A 26,146-nucleotide genomic window follows, 5' to 3' on the forward strand; every position below is an offset into this window, starting at 1 on the left:
CTTAGATTTTTTTTAATATTACGAATGGTTTATTAACCGTTCTTTCTTTTTTTTTAGAGGATCGGGTGGATTTCCGAAGAACAGAAAAAGGAGAAACTAAGGTTCGTAAGTATTATATTACGAACCTTAGATTTATTTTTTTTTAATACTATGAATGGTTCTAACCGTTCTTTATATTTTATTTTATAGGTTTCGGGTGGGCCTCCAATCTTTGGATAAAGCGGAACCAAGATTCGTGAGTACGAATCTTGGTTTATTTATTATTATTATTTTTTTTTTAATATTATGGAACGGTTACTAACCGTTCTTTTTCTTTTTTTTAGGTCTCGGGTGGATTTCCGAAGAGTGAAAAAAGAAGAACAAGATTCGTAAGTACGAATCTTAACGGAACGGATTGGTAAGTTTTGAAGTTTCACTTCACTTCGAAACTTTTTTAAAATTTTTTTTTAAATTAATTTTTTATTAATACTCTTTTTAACTTTTTATTGTTAGGTTGTACTTTCTGGACAAAGTTTCGAAGAATAACTTCGAAACTTTTTTTGTAGGTCTCCCGGAGTATTTGGTTAATTTAACGAGGCCTACTGTCTTTTTTTTGTTTTCTTTTACGGTTATAATAGAATAGATTGTTATAGTGTATTTTAATAAAATAAATTCAGTAATATTTAGTATTGTCATATCATTAACATAATTTATATAAATTCGATATGATGTTTATTATCTTTAAAATAATGTACATCGTTAATGGACATTAAAATTAGGTGATGCACATCGAATATTGTGACATCGGTAGTACATTGCAGGGTCCGATGTTCAGCGTTTCTTTATGATGTACATCAAGTGACCGATATACATTTGATGAACATTTTTCCCGTGACTTCCTGATGTTGATAATATTTTTTGTATTACTTGTATATTTACTATTTATATATAACTTGCCTCAAGGTTTATTTAACAAAAATGGTTAACCATCATGCAAATATAATCGGATTCTATGGAGTTACTAAATTAGAAGGTAATATAGAAATTTTGCGATAAACCTATAATATTTTTTGTTGACGTTAATTCTCTTTAGGTGAGGAAATGTATTCGCTTATTCTCGAATATGCGGAAGGTGGGACACTAAGAGATCATCTAAGGAATAATATTGTCAAATGGAATAGCCAACTAAGGTTTGCAAGAGAAATTATAAGTGCAATTATATGGTTGCACGATTATAAGAGTATAGTACATGGGGATCTTGTAAGTATAATTGTAATGTTTGAACATCTACCTAATAAACTATTCACTATTTAATGTGTAACTAACGCCTTCTTTTTTAGCATCCCAATAATATTCTATTACATAGGGACACAATAAAATTGGCAGATTTTGGACGTTCTTTTGAAAAAGGAAAGGGTGATAATAATACTGAAGTATGGGGAGTAGTACCTTATGTGGATCCTAAAATGTACGATAAAACAATTCTGTATAAGTTAAACGAGAAATCTGATATATATTATTTGGGAGTTTTATTCTGGAAGTTGGCCAGCAGCTCATTACTTATTGATAGTCCTGAAGATAATTATATTATGCTTGGAGCGGCTGTACCAAACACGAATGATAAATTCACTGTACTTTATCAAAGTAAGTGTAAAATTAACTTCAGAACTATGATTCCGTTTGTTCTAGTATAATTTTATTTTTCTTGTCGCTGATTTTTGTCTATTTGAATAGAATGTTTGAAACAAGAACCAGATGAACGACCAAATATTTCTGAAGTAAATGAAACACTTAGTAGTATTGATAATGATGAGTCTACTGTTTCTGATTCTGAAGAAAGTGAATACTCCATTTAAATAAGAATTGTCAAAAACTTTAGTGTCACTTCATTGATGATGTATAAAAAAATGGGATCTGGTACATCAGAGATGAAATTTTTGTTACGCAAACTGGATTCTCGACATTACATAGAAATGGAAAAATTTAAAGCGCTCAATACAATACATCAATATGGTTTACTTGTCTCTTTATACAAATTCATCCCCCAAGATTCCAAATTTTCTGCACATGGCCAACGGATCTTCTCTTTAGATTATTCACATACTTTTTAGATTTTCGTTTATAACTGTTTTCTTTTCTCTTTGAGGGGTGTTAGACAACACGCAATTGTGATGATGGGTTACATAATAATTACATAAACTGTTTATAACAAATAGAGTATAATAAAAGATATGGAAATATGTCAAGCGATAATATATGTATCAATTGTGCATAATTCATTGACCATTTTTTAGCACAAATTTGGTTTACATTTTAGGATATAATCGTTTGAAACGACAAAAAGCCAATGGTGAAGGATGTTGAGCTTTGCCTCCTGGAAAGTTAATAACTTTCTTGTTATAATTGTTTCCTCTTTTGGAATAGGTTAATGTGAATGCGTATACACATAACACAAATTTTGGTGCATTGTCCTCAATATGTTTATGAAATACTAATGTACAACGGTATATTTTTTTAGTGATTCAGATGTTTAACAAGACTGTGTAATACATTTTCGTTTGCCATCACAGACACAAATATCATATAAGAATAGCGAAACAATATCATGTACACAAAATAAATTAGAAGGGAACGTTAATCATTTCTTGTTCTACACGATAAAAGTGGTAATTCAATAGTTTTTCTTGTGATCGCACTAACATATAATCATATCAGATGAGATTAAGTAAACATTACGAAATAACTTAGAATCATTCAGAATAATGCAGATGATAACTTGTTTCATATAATTTATACGGCACATTTCTTCTGAACTGAAAACTAACTGGTTGCCTCTGTCACATCATCTGTTGGAGCAAAATATGTTCTTACACTATTCATTTGATAAATGTATTGTGCTCAATAGTAATACCAGAAATATATGACTAAAGCCTACCTAGTTGAGCGTATGCTTTATTAATACTATGATTTTATATAACATAAAAATACGTTTCTCAATATTTTCTTATTAGCTTTTACTAGATAACGAATTGATCCAAGAGTTTTTCCATCTCGTACCAGAAATAGATGGAGAGATAAAAATATGCCCATTTTCATCAACCTTCTTAATTCTACATGCGTAATAAATTGCACCAACATTTGACTCCCTGTAATAGAAAAATGGAGTCCTAGGCACAATATGAAACAAATTGTGCAAAGAGATATTGGATTTAACTTGTTTGGCGATTCAATAGTAAGACCTTGTACACTTTGTGTAGAAGAAATGCTCATGCAGTTAAAAAAAATCAGTAATTTCTTTCCTATTTGGAAACGCATACAACTTGTTATTCACCTTGGAAATTTAATACGTCCATTTTTCTCTCCACATTACTGCTATTCTGATTACAAAGTGGTTGGACAAATTCCATAATAGAGTCCACTGCATTATAATCCATACTAAAAAGCTGTGAAAGTTTGTCATGAGTTAATCATAAATATGAGTTCCTATCTACTTTTGTAGTCTTGCCTAGGCTCTGCCTCCGAAGTAGATTTTTTCATAAATTTTTTTAGTATCTACCTGAGTAAAATCTGAGTCTTCTTTTTAGAATCCAAAAAGGCTTTGACATGGAAAGCTGACTATTTTAATATTGGAAGGAATTTTGTCAGACATTATTTTATAGATTAAGCCCATTTTCATGTATTCTTTTGCTCATATTATCCCAAAGGAGTAATTACATGCCAGTACTGTGGTAAGTCATATAACTGAAATATGTTTAATACTGCTTTTGCTTGGACCTTTTCCGTTAAATGAAAAAAAATATTTTGCTAGCTAGATCAAAAACTAAACTCTGACAAATTCATTTATTCATAATCTTATCACAAACATATAATTTGATACTAAAAAAGATCAGTGTAGCCTAGTCATGTGCGGATACTACAGAAGCGTTATATTAAAGGGTGTACGAACTGTGGTAGATTTTGTATAAGCCACCTTCATGTGTACTGTACTGCGGACTATGTCAATACTGAGATCCATCTAGGAACATAAGAGCATAACTCCATGATATGGTAAAGCTCCGAATGGTTCGGGCTAAACCGGGGAACCGATCCGAAACTGGCTCAAAATTCGGTTCGGTTCGGTTCGGGTATTAGAACCGAAAAACTGGCGGTTCAGTTCGGTTTAATCCGATTTTTTATAAAAATGCGAAAAATCGAATAGTCGGCCATCTAGTGATCGTGCAAAGTCAAGCCATATATCATTGGATTTGTCTCGACGAGACGCGTCGAATGGTGGTAAGATCATGTCTCTAGAATCGATAGATCACACGTTAACCCACGCTAAATGATTTATAAATAATTGGGATTAGCAAGCTATCTATCGGTGCTAGAGACATGATCTTAGCACCATTCGACGCGTCTCAGTGAGACGAATCCAATGAATATAAATTCGATTGTATACGACCACTGGATGGCGAATAATATCAAGTTTCGCATTTTTTTTAAATTTTCGAGCGTTAAAAATTAAAAATTCTGATACATGAATTTATTCGTCGTCCAATGGTCATACAAATATGAATTAGGACTCATTCGACTCGTCTCAATGAGACGAGTCGAATGGTGGTAAGATCACGTCTTTAGCATCGATAGATAGCTTGCTAATGCCAATTTTTTATAAATCATTTAGCGTGAATTAACGTACGATCTATTGATGCTAGAGACATTATCTCACCACCGTTCGACTCGTCTCATTGAGACAAATCCAATGAGTCCTAATTCATATTTATACGACCATTGGACGACGAATAAATTCATGTATCAGAATTTTTAATTTTTAACGCTCTAAAATTTTAAAAAAATGCGAAACTTGATATAATTCGCCATCCAGTAGTCGTACACGAACGATTTTATATTCATTGGATTCGTCTCACTGAGACGCGTCGAATGGTGCTAAGATCATGTCTCTAACACAGATAGATAGCTTGCTAATTCCAATTATTTATAAATCATTTAGCGTGGGTTAACATGTGATCTATCGATGCTAGAGACATGATCTTACCTCCATTCGACGCGTCTCGTCGAGACGAATCCAATAATATATGGCTCGAATTTATACGATCACTAGATAGCCGGCTATTCGATTTTTCGCATTTTTATAAAAATCGGATTAAACCGAACCGAACCGCCGGTTTTTCGGTTCGGTTCTTACGGATTTCGGCTCTAATCCGAACCGTCTATAATCCGGACCAAACCGACCCATTCGGAGCTTTATGATATGGTACGCTAAATGTTAAACAAAATTGATTTTACTAGCCGGTACAAGCTTTACATGACCAGTTTGCTTATGCAAATACCCATCTATGATACTGATTATAGTTTAGAATGTTAAATTAAAGATAAGTAAATTTTTAGTGTATATTATCTACAGTTGGAACAAAAATTTACTAATCGGATCTGATATTCACGATACAACTAAAAAAAAAATGAAATAGTAAGTTGTATTATCATCTTTAATGACAAATGAATGGATAACATAGGCTATTTTAAGAAAATATTGTTAATTAGCAAGTGAATGATATACTGCAAAAAGAAAAAAATAACTTACCATTCTAATATTAATTTAGAATTTAAAGGCAATAAGACAGTCATAATTCATTAATAAAGTTGTAGAATAGTAATTACCATCAAACGACTGGTAATCCTTATCCTACAATCCTGAGAAATCATTTTCTATAAGCTGTTCTTTGTATAATTTATAATTATCATAATAATCATTACTATCATCATTGTCATCAACGTCATCATCAGCTATAACTTTCTCCATCACATATATTCTTATAATTATTACATAACCTGCATGATTAACAAATGCATGTTCTTAATATTTAAATATTTCTATTATTTCTAGAATTATACTTAATTGCAATATTTGAATAAGAACATAATATATTGAAATGTAAATAACTCAATCAAATGTTGGAAGTCTGGAACTTTGAATTTCATATCTGTCTAAAAATAATTTGAATCAATTGAATTATCATCACACAGAGTATTTATGCTCCAAAGACAGTGGTCTTGTCAAGGATGATATAAAATCTATAACTATTTAATATGATTAATTTATTATTGCATATCTTATTTTTTGCAACAAAAGCACTCCATCCATTCTTCTTTAAATATAATACTGCAGATTTTCTTTTAATGGAAGAGATTATTATGTTAAACATCATAAAATCAAATTAAGTACGTTAAGAATCAATAGTTGTAATTAAAAATAATTTAATCAGAATAAAATATCAGCTTATTTTAGATAATTTTTCTCTTGTGAAGGGATTAGGGCCAGATGATTACTAGCGTAAAGAGTAAGAAGATTTTTAGATATCGTCACACTCTCAGAGACGTTGAAGATATTCAATCGTGACTAAATTTTTGGTAATCTCCAAGGCGGTTGATCAGTTTTACAGGTATTAGTTTCAAGTCTCAACTCTTTAACATTAGGAAGTCATAAGAAAAATGTTCATCAAATGTACATCGGTCACTTGATATACATCATAAAGAAACGCTAAACATCGGACCCTGCAATGTACTACCGATGTCACAATATTTGATGTGCATCACCTAATTTTAATGTCCATTAATGATGTACATTATTTTAAAGATAATAAACATCATATCAAATTTATATAAATTATGTTAATGATATGACAATACTAAATATTACTGAATTTATTTTATTAAAATACACTATAACAATCTATTCTATTATTAAAAATAACAACCGTTAAAGAAAACAAAAAAAAAGATACTAGTAGGCCTTGTTAAATTAACCAAATACTCCAGGAGACCTACAAAAAAGTTTCAAAGTTATTCTTTGAAACAAAAAGTTAAAAAGAGTATTAATAAAAATTAATTTAAAAAAAAATTTTAAAAAAGTTTCGAAGTGAAGTGAAACTTTGAAACTTACCAATCCGTTTCGTTAAGATTCGTATTTACGAATCTTGATCTTCTTTTTTCACTCTTCAGAAATCCATCTAAGACCTAAAAAAAAGAAAAAGAACAGTTAGTAACCATTCCATAATATTAAAAAAATAATAATAATAATAAATAAACCAAGATTCGTACTCACAAATCTTGGTTCCACTTTATCCGAAGATTGGAGGCCCACCTGAAACCTATAAAATAAAATATAAAGAACGGTTAGAACCGTTCATAGTATTAAAAAAAAATAAATCTAAAGTTCATAATATAATACTTATAAACCTTAGTTTCTCCTTTTTCCAATCTTCGAAAATCCATCCGATCCTCTAAAAAAAGAAAGAACGGTTAATAAACCGTTCGTAATATTAAAAAAAATCTAAGGTTCGTAGTAAAATACTTATGATACCTCAGTTTATTGTTTTCCGTTCTTCAGAAGACCACCCGAATCTATAAAAAATAAAAGAAAAAGAACGGTTAGTAACCGTTTGTAATATTAAAAAATATAAAAAAAAATCCAAAAGATTCGTACTCGTACTTACGAATCTTTAGGTTTTTCCATTCTTTAGAAGCCCTGAGACACCGAACCTATAAAAAAAAGAAAGGAACGGTTAGTAAATCGTTCCATAATAATAAAAAAAATAAATAAAAACTAAGATTCTTACGAATCTTAGTTCCCATTCGTCAGAAGCCCACCGAACCTATAAAAGAATGAAAGGAACGGTTAGTAAACCGTTCCATAAAATAAAAAAAAATACCAAGATTCTTATGAATCTTGGTTTCCATTTGTCGGAAGCTCACCAAACCTATAAAAAATAGAAAGGAACGGTTAGTAAACCGTTCCATAAAATAAAAAATAAAAAATAAAAAAGATTCGTATTTACGAATCTTTGGGTTTCCGTTCTTCGGAACTCGAAAGCCCACCCGAACCTAAACAAAAAGAAAAGAACGGTTATTAGTAACCATTCCAAAATAATAAAAATAGATAAATAAAACCAAGATTCTTACGAATCTTAGTTCCTCTTTGCAAAATCCCCTTCTTCCATCCTTCCATCCCCCTTTCCCAGTTTTTTACCTTAAAATCCAATGTATTATTTTCTTATTGATATTTTACAATGCAATCACTCTATCTTGTGTAAAAATACTACGCCAATTAATAATAAAAAGGGCCTGAAATTTTTTTTTAAAAGTTAACAGTCCCTTTTGTTGTTTATTTAACCTATATTAATTATGATACATGAGTCACGCTCATTACAGCATTTCCATCACTTTATATTCATATCAATTATTATCTTGTATATTCTTTTCTTGTGTTATTTAATATATAGCTTTATAAAAGACAAACCAACCCGGTTTTGTAAACAAGCCGGCGTCCTACAAAAAAAAAAATGAAAAAGAAACGTTAGATCGTTTCTTAACTTCAAAATATTAAAAATTCCCTTTCACCATTTTTTACCTTAAACAAGTCCAGTTTCGTGAACAAGCCGGCATCCTCTTAGTACGCGTTCTACAAAAAAAACAATGAAAAGAAATGTTGGTTCATTTCTTAAATTTAAAATCACCCTTCCTCCATTTTTTACCTTGACGTCCGGTTTCGTATTCAAGCTGGCATTTTCCTACGCGTCCTACAAAATAAAATAATGAAAAGAAATATTAGTTCGTTTCTTAAATTAGTAAAAATAACAAAAATCCCATTTCTTACTACCTTAAAGTCCGGTTTCGTAGTATTCAAGCTGGCGTCCTCTGTCCTACAAAAAAAATAACAAAAAGAAACGTTAGTTCGTTTCTTAAATTTAAAATAAAAAATCACCCTTCTCTCATTTATTACCTTAAAGTCTGGTTTTGTATTCAAGCCGGCATTCTCCTACGCATCCTACAAAAAATAAAATAATGAAAAGAAACATTAGTTCATTTCTTAAATTTAAAATAAAAAGAAAAGGTCATCCTTTCCCCCATTTCTTACTTTAAGTCCAGTTTCATAGTATTCAAGCCAGCGTCCTCCTAGTCCTACAAAAAATAAAATAACAAAAAGAAACGTTAGTTCATTTCTTAAATTTAAAATATCCCCTTTCCAGTTTCTTACTACCTTAAAGTCCAGTTTTGTAGTATTCAAAGGACCCCGGATATCTAATATAAAGGTCATAATGGACTTTTGGCCAAAAACACCCCTTTTTGCTGAAACTCAAAAAATCGTTTTTTGTAAATATCTCAGCATCCAGTAATTCAATTTTAATGAACTATTTTTTATTTTGTAGCCCTCATTTAGCTCTACAATTTAAAAAAAAGTTCATCAAAATTGGACCACTGGATGCCGAGATATTTACAAAAAACGATTTTTTGAACCCCTGAAAAATGGGCCAATCTGCCGAAAGTGTGACTTATGACCTGTTTTGGAGATATCCGGGGTCCTGTATTCAAGCTGGTGTCCTCCTAGTAAACAGCCTACAAAAAATAAAATAATGAAAAGAAACGAAAAAAAAGATAAAATTAAAAAAAAATAAATAAATAAAAAAAAATGAATTAAAAAAAAGTAACGAAACTCACAGGTGTGAGAAAAGGGGAGAACAAAAAGGAAGGGAAGGATGAAAAGAAAGAGAAGGATATAGGAGAAGGATGAAAGGATAAGGGGATGAAGGGAAGTAAAAGAAAGGGAAAGAAAGAAGTTTAAAGTTTTTTATTAAACTTTTTTTTATCAAAAAAAAAAGATCGATCGGCAAACTGATCACGTGATACTGATCAATACTAACTGTGGAAATTTACTTGTTAGTAATATTATAGCAAAGATATGTACATTGAATATTTATTATTAAATGCTGCACATCATGATAAAAATCTCATTGATGATGCTCATTAATGTTAAATATTACATGTTCATTTAAAATAATGAATATTATAATATACATGATCTACAAAAATGTACATGTAATAAACATTTTTCCCGTGACTTTCTGATGAATATAAATCAATATAAAAAACTTTTGTTAATACTTAATACTATAAGCATAAATTCAAAATAAAAAATTTCTTCTTAACTTACGTAAACTCTCACAATTTGTGTAATTAATTGATAATTTGGCACTCGTTATTCTGTGCCAAAATTGTAAATGTCTGCAACTCAAGTATGAATAGTTTTAGTTTCTGATCCCTTTATGAGTCGGAGACTGCCCGACGAGTACATGAACTATAGCAATACAAAAATATCTCTTGGCGGGTAATTAATAGATCCTCTAAAAATAACGACTGCAGATATAATTCAATAACATATTACTGCAGAGAAGTATAGTGATGACGTACTTACTTACTGCGCATGATATATGCTCGGCTAAGCCACTTATGTGATTCGAAAAAAGATATACGATTTCGCATAATTCAGTAATTGATTCACCCAATAATTCTTCTAGAAGTGATACAGAAAGTTGTGGAGTCCAGTGGTTCTTCTAGGCAGTTACCAGAGAGATAATAGGACTCATCATTGGGGACCCTCTCCTTTCGCATCTTCCATCACGATAGTAATAACCTCTATCACGTTCACTATATTCATTATATTCACCGTATCTATCATCCGATTCATCTGGCATCTCTTCTTCAGAATCATCGGAATCTGGATTATCATTAGTCTAACCTCGATATACCGATATTTGATATACCGATATACTATTAAAAACTTGATATACTGATAAAATTTTATTTTCCCACTATATGTGAAGACATATAAATATCGGTATAACTTTGATATAACGATATTTTCTAAAAATTTCATATATGTTCCGATATATCATTATATAAAGGTTTGACTGTATATGATTTGGAATAGCAAACGTGCGTATTATCTGGTTCTGAAGAGACTACATCATTCACCTCATCAAAATACACATCATCATCGTAGTTATTTACCTTAGCCTGTATTGCTGAAACTAAGGGCTTTGCTTGCTCCTCTAATATATTATCCTGATGATTCAAAATCTCCTCTTCAGAATCGATAATAGGGCTATCCTGATCAGGTCCCTTTGAGACCCCATTTGATAACTCAGTGTTGGGATTTTCGGAGAAATAATCAATAATAGTTTGAATTTGACTATCAGATAATTCTGATATAGAATTTGCACTATACGTTGTGATATACTTGATCTTATCAATTCCTATTTTCTCAAATAAGCTTCTTGCTCTCTGAGTTTGTTTTAGTATTGTGTTGCGTTTAGTACTAGGAGGAAGGAGTTTAGTAAGATTGTCATAAATCATACCTTTTGCTTTTTTCTTGCCAACTTTATACTCGTTCATAAACTCTACAGTCTTTTTATCGAATTCTATAATATAGAAACACCAACACAATAATTCTTTTTGATTAACTCGAATCACTTCATCTTTTGCATCCCATGCTTCTTGTATTAAGCAGGCTAGATTTTGCAATATACTTGGGGATCATCTGTATCAGATTTTTCATGATGGCCCGTCATGGAAATTTCAGTCTCATGATTTTTCTCAGGTGCCGAAGTGGTGAAATCAAACACATTCTGTACAATATTCTCTGCTTCCCTCTTCTTATGTGATTGAGATTTTTTCGTTACAGAAGATGAGTCCTGGATAGCTGATTCATGCAATAATTTCTTTTCCCTATTCTTCTGCCAAATCTCATTGCTAACACTTTTCTTATACACCTCAACTAAGAAAATGTCCGTCTCCCTTTCCTCTATTGACTTGATGTTTGTGTTATCACTAGTTGCTCTATTTATAGGCTGATCTATTACAGGATAAGAAGCATCCAGCTGTGGTAGTTGTTACCTTCGATATCTCTTTTTCTCTAGCAGAGCATAAGTTCTGCATGTTAGTAACGTGCTGTGGTTGCTGAGGCCTTGTGAAATTGGAGAAATCGAAATTATGTATTAGTTTGGCTAATTCAGCTTTAAGCTCAGCATTTCTGCACTATTTTTCTCCAATTCCTCGATTTTGACCTTGTGTTTGGCATTTTTAGCATCATGCTTTGCATTTTCCTCAATAATCTGCCTCAACTTCGCATTCCAGCCTCAATCTTGGCAAACTTTAGTAACTTCTCTTTAAGTTCAGGAATCTCAGCACTCTTTTTCCTAAGCTCTGCAATCTCAGCTAAGAGCTTGGAATTTAATTCTCTCAGTGAATCAATGGATTGCATGTTTGATAATAATTTTTTATATAAGATGGAATAATTCAAAGTTCGTTAGCATAGATAAAAAAAGGTAATATCCCCATCGGAATTACTGATTTATTGATGTAAAAAATAAATTACAAGATTCAGTAATACATAAATATAAACTTGTTTTACAAAGTGAAATAGAGTTTCTATACTAATGCCTGCTGGTATTTTGTTCATCTAAGCTATCTATATACTAACGCATTATTCCAACATCAACTCCAATCTGATTTCATTTGTCTCCAACATCGGTATTCTGGATAAAATAAAATGGTTGTCAGTTATGCATAGAACATTGCAGAGTCAGAAATAAATTAACAGTATTGACCTTGGTAAAACTCACCGAAAGTTTATATTTTCCGCTAAATAATGTCCTCGAAATTTCTGAACAAAAAAATAGATATTAGCTTTGCAAGCTCTGCGTTTTATTGCAAAATGCACAGCCACGATCAAAATATTTATACCTTAATTGTGAAGTAACTCGTCAACACTTCTTTCAAACTGCAATATCAGTTTCTTTTAAACGAGTCCATAACGTTTAAATAGTATGACAGCCAGAGTAAAACATAGAGCGTTACTGCGCTTTATTAATAAAAAAAGCCACTGATACATTTGCCACTCTGATTAGTCGATTAGTGAAATACGGTCAAATGTATGTTATGTTAAATATGTATTTTTTTATATGAATGTGATTTTGATGTAAAAAGAAGAGCGACTACTTGTACAACCTAAATTTATTGTAACATTAACTTATTCCACATTTCCACATGTATACAATCTGATAATGCTGATCATTTTTTTTTTATAGTTATAATAAGATGAAATCAAGCTGATGATGATAGTTGTGTCATTTTGACATTTTGACACCATAAAAATTGTATTATGATTAGGGCAGTGACATATATTATGTAATATCAGTTTAATTAAACCCCACCCCAATGTAAGATTTTGTATAACCAATCAAATTATAATATTAAGTCACATGATCATATATAGGTGTAAGGTAAGAATTTTTTTAACTCCCCACCTAAAATATTATGTAATAAATGTTACTGCCCTTAAAAGTTGAAAGATTATTCCAAATTTGGTAATTAATATCGAGATTAAAATATATATATACCCTCAAACTTTTGATAGTTTTCAGTTTTTGTCATTTTAAATCTGATGAAAATCTTCCAAATCAAAAAAATATTTGGTAAGGGAAATATATAAATTTTTTGTTTTAGTGAAGTCTACTAATAACATTCTGTCCTTCAGAAATGCCATCTACAAATACTTCTTCTGTCGCACCTGTCACCACTACTACTTCTGTCACACCGGTCGCAACTACCACAACTACTCCTGAGCTAACAGAAGAACTAAGGAATTTCGTGACAGTCTGCTAGAAATGCTCATGTATTACAACCGTATTACAAGTCATGAAGACAAAGTAGCTTACCTTGAGTCATTGAGAACAACAGTGAGAGCAACCTCAACTGTCGCACCGGTCACAACTGTTACTGTTACTCCTGAGCTAACGGAAGAACTAAGGACATTTCGTGACAGTCTGGCACCAGAAACGCTCATGTATTACAATTGTATTACAAGTCATGAAGGCAAGGTAGCTTATCTTGAGTCATTGAGAGCAACAGTGAGAACAACTATGAAGAGAGAACATAAAAAAGGGGTATGATTCATTTTGTTTATTTGTTTTGTTATTTACCACAAATTGTTATTCATTTCAAACAGCTCCTACGTTTTCTCAATTTTTTTAATAGGAAGTCATCATCAAACTACTTATTAATTTAACGGTCTTTCTTATTGTCATTATTTTTATTGTTATAAAATCCAATTCCAACAACCCAATATATATATGATATCGGTTCATTTATAATTTCATACAGCGTTCAATGCATTGACATTCATATAATTTTATATAATACCAAAGGATTTAATAAAAGATTTATACTTGTATTGGTTCCTACAATTATTTGTAGCATTGCTGTAAGGTTAATGATTAAATTTAACATTGATCCGACTACTGCGATGACTTTGACTGGTCTGGGAATATTATTTACTGATTGGTTTTCAAAATATGTAGTTTAATAATATGCAAGCAAATCATGAAATTATGAGCAATGGTTTAATGGTACACTTACATTAAACCAATATTGTTTTTTTTTCTGGCTGACATACATTATCTCTGATGCAATTATATTTTTCAGTTTTCAATTTATACATACATACATGTAATACTGCATACTACACACGAGTTCACAGAAAGGACTGACTGTCTTGATCAAAATGTGGCAAAAAATTTCATTTAAAAAAGCAAAGAAAAGTACATTTATTGAGTATTGCCTTGACGGCCAGCTGAGATGCTATCTATTCATTTGCTACAAATTTATCTAGTTCATTTTTTTGTTGTAATTACTAACATGTGATATTAATATGTTTATGTGTCATGTGAAATCGGATTAAGCATAACAAAGAATTACTTTATCAGTTATCTTTGTTAATAAAATTATTGTTGTTATTTAAATTATTATTAAAGTTTTTTATTAGCTTAGAAGGTTAAAGTGAGTTGATTTGCGAAATCAATAAATAGATAAATAAATAATAAGTAAATAATAATTTAAAAACTTGAATCAGATTGCGTTTCAAAAATAATAAAAATATTGGATACGTGATTTTAAGAAATTTTCAGGGGAAAAGGACTTTCTTTGTTGAGATAAAAACAACTCAAAAAAAAAAAAAAAGATATTAAAAATAGAATAAAAAATTTATGAAAATTGACTAACTTTAAAGGATAAAAAGAGTCAACTTTAGACGATTTCATTACTTTTACAACACAAAAATTCCAATAGTTATAATGAAATAAAAAAATAATTATTTACTTAAGAAAGATTTTAATTTGAGGACAAAATGAAAATATTAGAAGTTCCTTCTATTTTCTATCTTGATAGATGATATCTAAAAATTCGAAGGATACAAAAACAAAGGATTGATTATTTATATATTTTATAAAATATGGTGCAACCATAGACTTGAGCTATTTTTAAAAATACGGATGGTTTTCTGGGTATCAAAGGATTTTATCAAAATTATTTTTCTAATCCGTTTTTGGACCAAATTTTTTAAAAAATTTTTTTTTTATTTTATAAAAATTTATCAAAATTTTTTTTTCTAACTTATTTTATAAAAATACGGATGGTTTTCTGGGTATCAAAGGATTAATTATCAAAATTTTTTTATTTTTTATTTTATAAAAATTTATCAAATTTTTTTTTTCTAACTTAATTTTTATAAAAATATGGATGGTTTTCTGGTCACCACCAAATAAAATTATTGTTTATATCGAGGCTTGATTTTTTCTTATCAAATGGCAGATATTTTCATAACTTTATTTACGAGGTTGTGAATGATTTCATATAATTTATTTCTTAATAGAGCTGTATCTAATTTAAAAAAGCGTGTATATCATATAAACACGATTCCAATTTAAAAAGCAAATAAAGAAATACAGAAAATTATTTAGAATGCAACCAAGGGAATTCTACTTCGAGAAATTAAATTGGATCTTGTTACGTGCTGCAATTAAAAATAATAATGACAATAACAGATAATAATAATTTCTGTGAATCTATCATTGTTAAAATTTTTTTTTTCATACATAATGTCGATGAAAGATTTTGCTATGCTCCTTTTTTGCAGCGTTAGTTCCAAGTGAGAAAGACTTGACTAAAAACAATAAATAGGAAAATTTATTTTATTTTATTTTATTTTATTTTGAATCTTTTATTGGAAAAAAAAAGTTTTTGAATCTTATTTTTAAAATTTTCAATTTTTCATTTATGTAAAAAGATCAACTCTGGCATTGACAATAAAAATAACTGATAGAATTAACAGATTTAGTATCTCTTTGTTCTATTATTGATATAATTATTGAACTTAAAATAAAAATATCGTATATTTGGAACCCATTCTAACCATATGTTTTTGTTACTGTAAAACTTTAATAATAAATCTAAAAAGTTTTATTATTTTCCAAACACACTTTATATCTATGAAACTCCATAAATGTATTAGCCATAATTCTGAGTTTTCATTCATAAAACTATTAAATTTATATTTAATATCTATAAATAAAATCGCTTATTTAATACTAGTAATAAATTGAGTATTTTTATTTAAAAATTTTTTGTATATGTACTGTACATTACTTTACAAATTTTACTTGAAGTCATAATTCTAATCCATTAATTTTTTACGTTCTTCAATTTCATAAACCTCATCTACATATCTATTGCTCAGCATCTTGTGATATTACTCACCGGCTAAGAAGGATAATAATTTAGACATTGTTAAAAAAAAATTTCAATAGAAGTAACGAAATATCAATTTCTTTAGGTTCAAAGTAACTTATAAGTTACATGGTTGTATAGTTATGTAGGGGGAATAAAAGACTCTCCACAAAAATTTTAATATTTATTTTTGATTCTTTATCCCTTCTATTGTGGTAATGAATATATATTCTTCATGTGAAAAGATGTATTAATTAGATCTGCCATTCAGTTACACACGTCAAATGACCAAAAACAGGCAAAAAAAATGGCTAGAATTGCATAAACTATTCGCAAATTTATATAAACTATTTACAAATAGTATAGGTTAATTTGCAAATAGCCAAAAACAGCCAAGAATAGCCAAGAATAGCCAAGAATAGCCACTGCTTTTTGTGCCATTTTTTTTGCCGATTTTTAGCATTTCGACCTGTGTTATAGACTCATTTTATTTACGTAGAAATGGTAAACAAAATCGTACCAAAGAAAAGAGTATTACAGTATGTTAACAAATGATCTAACTATTATATCCTAGTAAATACTGTCCACAACTTTTCCATGGTTTATAAAACACGGTTGGTTACATAGCCCTTAATAATACAGTTAATCCAAGCCCAAATAGCTTTTCTTGTTCCTGACTGAGGAGCTGAAACATGATGATAAAAATTAGACAACATTTGACTAGTTATATTAAATCCCAATTGCCCAATGTCATCTGCTAAAGATTTGTACGTGATTCCAAAATGCGCTTTCTCATAATCAAACAATTTGACAAATAACTTTCACAACATTTCAGTTTCAGTAGTATAAGCCCGAGGATATTTACCATATTTTTGGTAAATGGGCATATTGATTACTTCTTTGCGGGATACCAATTTTTCTTTTGTTTGCTGATGTTCAACTAGTTTATTAACCGAGGGCATTTTGACATCTTTTATCTGATGTTTCTGATGTTCGACTAACTTATTAACTGAGGACATTTTGATGACGATACCAACAACGAATTTCCCTACTTTTGCAACCAAGTAGATCTTATTGGTAAGTTTGTCCTTTTTCTGCACCCAGGGATGCTAATAGCAATGTGCACTTCTTTGTCACCACTTGAATAGTAAGGTGCCAAAATGCCATTTGAATAACGAAGAATTATTTTTTTATCTTGGTCTTTAGAGGTTAAGACCTTGTCACCATATACTTCGTCATATGGATCGTTGAAGGAAACTGGGTCAGCTTTTGTTAATAATGCAACTTTGCTCTGAATTAATAATTCAAGAACTTGATGAATTATTCTACCCTAAGATTCATCAAAATCATAGTTATTTCCATCGGCAATTTCTATTAATGTTTAACTATCAGTACATTTAATAGTTTAAATATTATTTAAACGAAATAATATATTAATACCTTTGGACAAAATGGACAGGTTTTCGAACATTTTTTTTTTTAGGAATCTCATTCTTTTGAGAAATAAATTTTCTATTAAATATGATAAATATGACATCAACCCAACGTATATGTCACATAATCATGCAATCATGCAGGTTTGTGTGACACAACTGATAGTGGTGTAATTACTGCGCATAGCATGTACTGCGAAGAAGAATAAATGATGTTTTACTGTGCACGATATCTAAGCTGCCACCCACATGATTTGAAAAAAGGTATGCGATCCACTTTAAACATTCATGATACTGCTTATGCTCTAGCGCCTGATTCAAAGAATTGTTCTGGCTCAACTAGGTGAAGAGGTTTTTGACGTAAATTAAAGATAAGTATATCTTAGTAAATATCTCTCCAGCTATGGAAAAAAGCTCACTAATCGTTTCTGGTCCTAGGACGGTAATAATACGGTGGTAATCAGTCAGAGACTGCTCAAAGAGCAAAATTATTTGGGCAGAGCCCAGTTACACTGGAATGACGAATGTGGGAAAATGGCTATATTAGACGGTTTTTTATGCATTTTTTACATATTTTGCCTCTCTCTATTTCCAAAAGATTATGCTCACCAGTGTAAATTTGGGTTAATAAAAAAGATTTGGTGAAGATGCTTGGAAAAAGCTTTATCAAGACCGGGAAGCTCATCAATGTTTTATCCTTCTTAGACTATTTACCATGCGCCTTCCTAATTTATCTGAGCAAGCAAAAAATGGATTATTTGTCACATTTTCTAGATCTAATTCATTTGGAATATTAGAACACAATGCATTATTAGATGCTCTAATCATCCTGTGAAAGGTTTAAATCTTTTCGAATATGATAAACTAGGGTTTGATTTAATAAACAATGCGAAATTTCAAAAATCAAGCTCTGATGGATTACCTTGCTAACTGATATGGCTGATATTATTTTTTTCACAATAGGAATTATTCAATGTTAGACTCACTTTATTAATACACGCAAAAAATAAATACAAATTGTATCTTAGAATGCGTGTCGCACAGCCCCTATTATTTGGCAAGAATTTCTCTGATATCTTCTGCGTATTTTCAAGTAATCGATATCACATGACCGGCCTATGCTACTATTGTGAACTTGTGTTTATTGCTTGAAGTGTTGCAGGTAAGGCAATATTCCAACTTATCTTGGAAATACAACTTCACTATTCAGGATCATAAGGAGTTGATTCCCATTTTCACAGTACCATTCCCATGTTTTCCATTACAAATGGGTCATGGTGAACTTCATGGTTGAGCAGATACAAAATTATAATTATCAATCCCTCTAAAACTATTTTGGAATTTCGAGTATGTGAAATGCTCTAACACGGATTTGATAATTAACTTTGAATCAGTTTTGGTTTTGAAGGTAATAGGCTTGAAATCAGATGCTTGAGGTTTTTCTTATATACTTATCATGGCTTACCATGGCTCATTTCCAGTTTCTTTTTTTATATCTTTTGTATAAATTGGTATAAATGTTATCTGTCAAAATGCTTGGTAACCCACTTAATTTGGCATGCCAATCCAGGTATTCAGGAGTTAATATTTATCGGACTTGGTCATGTTGTGATTACAGATTAATTTAAATTAGGTAACAGTTGACATAAATTAGTGCTAAAAAAATATCATAATGAAATGTGAGCAAATTAAATAAGAAACTATGCAGTTATTCCAATTTCACGCTGTTCAAATTTAATAAAATAAGATCCAGCCTCATATTTACCTTCTAGGCCTTCCTCATTATCATGATCTAACTTGCATAATGGGCATGATGACTCATCAGCAATTCCATAATAATTGAAATTGACACTACTAAATTCTCTATATAAAGTAGGATATTGATCTAATGCTTTGTTGTGAAAATAGGATCGGTCACAGGTTGAATTAGATTGAGATGTAATATATTGCTAATGTACTTATCTCAGCCTTAATTTGATCATTCTCCTGAGAGAGCAGTTTTCAAAGTCACATGACTCTGATCGTGAATGGTGTTTCATTGAGTGAACTTGTTATTGAATTCACATAATTTATTATATTTTGGATTTTGTTGGTAATTGAGACTCAAAATAGCATTTGCGCTACAAGAGACCTGTTTAATTTTCTCTAGTATGGTGCATGGGTATCGGGGAAATCTACATGAGTGCACTGATTTAGAAAAATATTAAAGGATGCTGGTTATAATTGCCTTTAGTAAGTTCTGATTCGCTAACTGGTTACATTGTATGCAATCTAACTGATCGCTACTATTTCTTTTTTCTTTGGTATAGTGTAAGTTTTAAGCATGTTAAAATACAATCTGAGGATGTTTTGGAAGACATTAAGCGCTTGCATCAAGCAAAATGCTTGTGTCCACATCAATTTCAAATCTTTAAGTTCTTTCGAGTCTGCTGATGATTTGAAAATAAATTCTTCTGATGATTTTCAAAAAACATTTGATCAAAGCAAATGGAAGAAATGAATTGTTCTCCTCATTGATGAGTTCGATAAACTGTATGAAGCGGATGAAGATGTCAGATCCTCGTGTCTAAAAACTTTTCATGGCATGATAAGCTTAAGAGATAACTATGCTATGTGGTCTATTGTCGCCATCGGCACCTTCAGTATTCTTTATCTAAAATCAAAAAAAGCGATAACACCCTTTAATATTAGTCAGTCATACCAGAACCCAAATTTTATGTGGGATCAAGTGCAGTTCCTATATATATAATGAATTTGTGAATGAATTCGATTTCACCATTGATCTGAAGATTATTGAAGATATCTATAACCAGACAACCAGGTATGTTAAGCTGACTGGAGAGTCACGTTAAATCAAAATCTAAAATTCATTTTTTCTTATGATTCTGTTATTTGACAGGCATGCTGGACTCGTCTGCCTTTGCGGACGTTCTATCCAAAATAATTTAGTTGAGGAAATTGAGATGACAAGCTTAGCTTTTCAAGCTGGTTGAAATTTGCTTTAAAACTATTGCAAAAGAAGATATTCGGATATTCTACCTTCAATAAAATAATTGATATGCTTAAAGATAAGAATGCCAAGCCTGCTATTGATCTTCTTCAATCTAGGTTCTCAGGAGTTCTTGATTTTGTAACAATCTATAATGACGTAGAAGATCAACTAGCACAATTCTTGGTAGCCGAGGGTGTGTTAATCAGGGATGAAATGACCAAGTATGCATATAAAATGTCATCTTCTCTTATAGATATGCTGATTTGGCAAAGAGTTATTCCTCTTGTATACAAGTCTTTCCCAAAAAGTGCAGTCCCCAAAAATTGTGATCTCTTGGATATTCCCAATATCTTGCAGATAGCCGTCTAGTTCTTCAATAAAGACATCATTTCTAGTGCATTTGATAAGTCATATAAGGTTGCAGATGATTTGTATGTTAATGGTATAAAAAATATCCAAGTTCCTCAAGAAAGTGTGTACGACACAGAGCTGTGCAGGGTTTTGGTTAATTGGATTGTCAAGGCGGGTGGCATCGAGGTCGATGGACAGTGGCATATAGTAGAAAATTGTGACAACAGAAGAAATAAGCACTTATATAGTAATATAGTAATTACAGCAGACCATCAAAGAATTGTTCTTGAGCTTCTTGCCACTGCAACGCAAAATGACCTTGATGAGCACTTCAAAAGTGTTCTTAAGTATGCTGAACTATTATCTGCAGACGAAATTTGGATAGTTCATTTTATGTGTGAAGATGGTTATACAGCTCGGAAACTTCATTGGCCACTCAATGATAAAATTAATGTCATACACTTCTTTCACAACCGGAGGATGCTTAATGTACTAATGAATGCTCGATATGCAGATAGCAATTGTACCATTAAGTTTATTGTAGATCAGGTTGTACCATTACAATCTTAGTTAACTTTTTATAATACAATATGAAAGTTCTAAAACTCTGATTTTTAATGCTTATTAGTTTAGTAATATTTGGGTTTGTTGTAAAGTTGTAAAACTGTAAATATAAAAGTGAGAAATCTTTTTGTGTATTATGATCAGCACAGGTTGTATTATTCTATAATGATGCTAAGTTTATCATTACAATAAAAAAACATAATGATGCAGTATTCATACACCACAAACTTTGGTAAACTTTCAGTAAGAGTTATCAAAGAGAGGGAGTATACGGATCCTAGGCCATTTAATGCAAGTCTTCCAATATCAAGTTATTCTTTGCTTTCAGGTTTCTTATAAATTTTTTACAACTAACTTGTATCGCTAACTATGAGAATCTCACTACTATAATCTTTCACTACCTGATTTCTCACCGATATCTACAAAATTTTCTTCTATCAATAAAATTATTTCCGAGTCACGAATTTCTTTTGATTCAATTACACGTGATCGGTAATGTTGGCCAGAACTATCATAATGTCAGCCTACGTTACATTCATATAGACAGATCATTTTGGCTAAAATTATGATCGACATTCCAATCATCAAGTGAGTCAAATCCGCGAGTATATGTGTGCGGAGTTGACCAAAATTATAAACAATTTTGGCCTGCACTATGACATTGACTCATGTGAGTTTACTCTTTGAGTCAGAAATTCTTTACTCGTTTTACTCTATTACAACGATAAATAAGGAAATGAAACAATTTATGTGTAAAAAAAAATAAGTTATAAAAGAACTTTATAATAGAACAATTTAAAAATTGTCAAATATGTTACAAATTTTCTGAAGTAACTACTGTATATACTCTTAAAAGAAAATAAAATTGAACTTGAACCAGATACTAATCACAAAAGTGTAGACTTTTATGAAATTGAAGGCAATTATATAACTTTGAGCTTTATTTGTGAGGTATGTAACAAAAGAGACACAACAATATAAATTGGTTACATACTGTATAAATATTGATAAATTAAATAATTTAAATAAAATTTTAAAAATACATTTGACTAAATGTGAATGTAAATTTTCTGTTCTACGGACTTTTTCAGTGAAAAATAAAATTCTTGACAAATAAATACCAATTTCCGCAATCGTTCATTTTTAATATTTATCGCTTGAAGCTTTTCGTATGTTTCAAGAATACGTTCATAATTAATTGGTGGGGCTAATCGAAGATGTAAATTAAAATTATTTTCTAAGGAAAATATTAGGTATAAGATTTTACTTACCCTCCTCATCAAGATATTTTTTATAACTAAGTTTAATTGTAAAAAAAAAGATTAAAGATTTGTCTAAAAAAAGGAGAATATGTAAAATATTTTTGTTACTTACTGATTTTCGATTTGTTTTGGTGTGTATTGTGGCAATATTTTGCTTATCCTTATAAAACAATCATCAAGATGTCCATACATTCTCACGGAATGTCTGATACGATTATTTTCCTATAAGGAAACCACACATTTCGTTAATATTATTTAACGTATTTTTTCTTGTTAAAGAGTAATGATCAATCTATTTACTTCAAGACCGAATTTACACATTTTAACTTAGTGTTGATTATTAAGAAAAGAAAAAATAATTCGAAAATGATAAAAAAAAAATAGATTTGGATTTTTGAGACTTATATAGAAAATCAGATAGAAACAGTAATTATTTACTATTTCTTTAGCTTTAAAGCTTCTTTGTATTTTTTTGCCTTTTCTATAATTAACTGAAAGATCCGCAGATCTTTCGGCTGTGTTATTTACTGCGCTTATTGCAAAAGCCTTAAAAAAGAAATTCTGACATTCTTGATTTTTTGATTATTATTTGCTGATTACGTAACAGTCGTAACAGATTTAAAAGATAACTGAAATAACCCCTACAATTTATTATATTCTTTCCAAAAAGGATTGATTATATTTGTTCCCATAATTAATATTTATTAATAATGATCATCTTTGCGCCACTAGAGTCTGGGTTATAAAAATAATTACACAAAGAATACAAATAGACAATCAAATGAAATTCCATAAAAAGTAATAGTGAATGAGAAAAGATAAAACCTTTATTATCATCATAAACTTTAAATTCAAATTATGTAACAATTAACTTTTAAAATGTATAATAATGTGAAGTATGCCAAAAAACATTCTCCTGATTTTTGTGTTAGCACAAAAGTAATATTAATGGTTCTAAATAACAAATTATTAATAATTGTAATTGTAAACAAATAAAAAAAATAATGAAATTTTTTGAATGTAAAATGAATATTGTTGTGTGGAGTTTCGGAATTTGTTATCTCTCGTCTTTTATTTAGATAATTCATTTTGAAAAATAAAATCGACCCAAACAAAGTAACTTATCAAAGAAAACGGTTAGTATGATCAAATTTGATAAATTATTTTTTTCTTTCTCAAAAAATGGGGTTGTACTTTCTAGAATTGGCTTTTTTTTCTTGAATTATGGAATTAAATGTGGTCAACTGACAATCAACTGTAATCTTGCTGATACTTTACATATTTTCATATTTATTTGTCTAAACAAAATGATTTTTTTGTTATCTGAGGCGTAGTGCAGGACAACAATTAATATTGCAGATCATGTATCTATGTGTATTATTTATTTCATGGGGAATTGGAAATAAGCTTATTAATTTATTGTCATGTGATTACAACACATAGATCCCGTTTTCCGTAGTTAATATTAACAGGGAGAGATAAGTATCAAAGTTTTTAAATATTAACATTGTAATTTCTACTGTTTTAAGGTACATTCATCCTTTTAATCATGGATTTAGCTATACTAACCTATTGGATAATTCAAAGTATCATCAATAATTCTTCCTTTCTTCTCATCTAAAGAAAATAAATAATTAAGATATAGTGACAAAATAGATTATTTTATCTCTATTTCGTTAATTCAATTAATATTATCAATCTTTGATGCTAATACGCATCGCCTATTTTTGTTAATATTATTACCACTTATCAGATATATATATATATACACGAGTATAAAATGTAGCAAAAAAAAAAAATAAATTACTTGCGCATTTTTTTCGAGACAGATTTATGACTAAATTATGATAATGTCAGCCAGTTTCTAAAAAAGGTAAAGATCTACATGATTATTAACCATGCTACGATTGCTACAACTGCTACGTTTACTTACGATACAAGTTATTATTTGTTTAAATAAAAATAATTTTAATACACTTGATATTTGATATAATAAAATAATGAAAAAACAAAAATTTTAATGATTTTTTTTTATTTAACCGCTCCTTTTGATTTTTTATTTTTTTATTTGAACAATGATTTTTTTTCTCATTAACTACTGACAAAGTTTACATAGGTAATATACTGCGCATAGAATTAACTATTCAAAAATTAATATGACATAAATATTTAATTTATAACTAATATATATACAATATTTCTTGAAAATGTTTATATTATCACCTTAATTGATTTTTTATTACTTGTTGAATAATCTGAAAAATGCAAGTGAATGGTATATATAAATTCACAATTTCCACAGATTTTTCAATAAATATGAAGTTTCAAATATTAAAGAATTGGAAAAAATCATTTTTTTTAAATGTAATAGATTTTTTACTTATCATATCAATTCCACATTTTAAAAGTTATAACAAAGACAGCAGATTAACTTTGCATTTTAATATAGCCTTAACATTCAGATTTCTGCAATTAAAATTTGTTATTGTATATTTAATTAAATAAATTTATATTGCAGGACACTGGAAAGTCTCATATTGGTACTATAAGGTGCTGACTATTAGTTCTTTCAGAGCCGGAATTATAATAATGCCAGCCGGCATCTAAAAAAAATTATCAATAAAAGGAACAATCTACACGTGTATATGGTCATTTTGGTCCAGAGTCCTATCGCAACATATACTAAATTTAGAATTTCATGCTCTAATAATTTTTTCCTGCGCTTTGAATCATATTTTTGATTTAAATCGATGTATATGGTAAAAATTTCATGTATTTAAACTTTGTTTTTATTATAAACTGATTATCTAATATTATTTTTTTAGTAAATCCATTTGGTGAAAAATGACGAAACCATAAAAGACTCCAAAGGAATTAATCATATCATATCACATTAACTCAGGTTTGTTCACTGAAATACACGGGATATAGAATAATAAAATCATCTTTCAATTTGGTGAAATCAATGAGAATTTCTTCAATGAATATTGGACTTTATTATTGAAGAAAAGAATAAAATAGTACTATAACAATGATAATAATAAAGGCAAAAATAGAGAATGAGAATATTATGTAAGATGCAAAATTGAATAACAGAGTAACTATTTCATCTTAAATTGAAAATAAATTTGTAGTTTTTATATAAATATGAATCTTTATCTTAACTT

The 26,146-nt window shown here is 29.8% G+C and overlaps 6 protein-coding genes across 6 annotated transcripts; 2 read left to right on the top strand and 4 right to left on the bottom strand.

Moving 5' to 3' along the window:
* Nucleotides 1-957: 957 nt before the first annotated feature.
* On the top strand, nucleotides 958-1,835 carry OCT59_024756 (uncharacterized protein; the record flags this gene model as incomplete). Its single annotated transcript, XM_066133747.1, has 4 exons — nucleotides 958-1,012; nucleotides 1,073-1,239; nucleotides 1,320-1,623; nucleotides 1,714-1,835. 4 exons carry the CDS (start codon nucleotides 958-960, stop codon nucleotides 1,833-1,835), a joined length of 648 nt encoding a protein of 215 aa, XP_065991651.1.
* Nucleotides 1,836-10,367: 8,532 nt separating this feature from the next.
* OCT59_024757 (uncharacterized protein) lies at nucleotides 10,368-11,208 on the bottom strand (the record flags this gene model as incomplete). The annotated part of the gene is made up of 2 exons (XM_066133757.1): nucleotides 10,368-10,547; nucleotides 10,750-11,208. 2 exons carry the CDS (start codon nucleotides 11,206-11,208, stop codon nucleotides 10,368-10,370), a joined length of 639 nt encoding a protein of 212 aa, XP_065991652.1.
* A 2,108-nt stretch (nucleotides 11,209-13,316) lies between these two features.
* Nucleotides 13,317-13,660, bottom strand: OCT59_024758 (uncharacterized protein; the record flags this gene model as incomplete). Its single annotated transcript, XM_066133768.1, has 2 exons — nucleotides 13,317-13,452; nucleotides 13,533-13,660. The coding sequence occupies 2 exons, from the start codon at nucleotides 13,658-13,660 to the stop codon at nucleotides 13,317-13,319; spliced, it is 264 nt and encodes an 87-aa protein (XP_065991653.1).
* A 3,319-nt stretch (nucleotides 13,661-16,979) lies between these two features.
* Nucleotides 16,980-17,396, bottom strand: OCT59_024759 (uncharacterized protein; the record flags this gene model as incomplete). The annotated part of the gene is made up of 2 exons (XM_066133777.1): nucleotides 16,980-17,164; nucleotides 17,243-17,396. The coding sequence occupies 2 exons, from the start codon at nucleotides 17,394-17,396 to the stop codon at nucleotides 16,980-16,982; spliced, it is 339 nt and encodes a 112-aa protein (XP_065991654.1).
* Nucleotides 17,397-20,868: 3,472 nt separating this feature from the next.
* OCT59_024760 (uncharacterized protein) lies at nucleotides 20,869-21,723 on the top strand (the record flags this gene model as incomplete). The annotated part of the gene is made up of 2 exons (XM_066133785.1): nucleotides 20,869-21,023; nucleotides 21,198-21,723. 2 exons carry the CDS (start codon nucleotides 20,869-20,871, stop codon nucleotides 21,721-21,723), a joined length of 681 nt encoding a protein of 226 aa, XP_065991655.1.
* A 1,043-nt stretch (nucleotides 21,724-22,766) lies between these two features.
* On the bottom strand, nucleotides 22,767-23,300 carry OCT59_024761 (uncharacterized protein; the record flags this gene model as incomplete). Its single annotated transcript, XM_025330185.2, has 4 exons — nucleotides 22,767-22,924; nucleotides 22,989-23,014; nucleotides 23,092-23,201; nucleotides 23,280-23,300. The coding sequence occupies 4 exons, from the start codon at nucleotides 23,298-23,300 to the stop codon at nucleotides 22,767-22,769; spliced, it is 315 nt and encodes a 104-aa protein (XP_025183180.1).
* Between the last annotated feature and the right edge of the window lie 2,846 nt (nucleotides 23,301-26,146).

Source organism: Rhizophagus irregularis, chromosome 5, assembly GCF_026210795.1.
Source record: "Rhizophagus irregularis chromosome 5, complete sequence".
Taxonomy (NCBI): Eukaryota; Fungi; Glomeromycota; class Glomeromycetes; order Glomerales; family Glomeraceae; genus Rhizophagus; species Rhizophagus irregularis.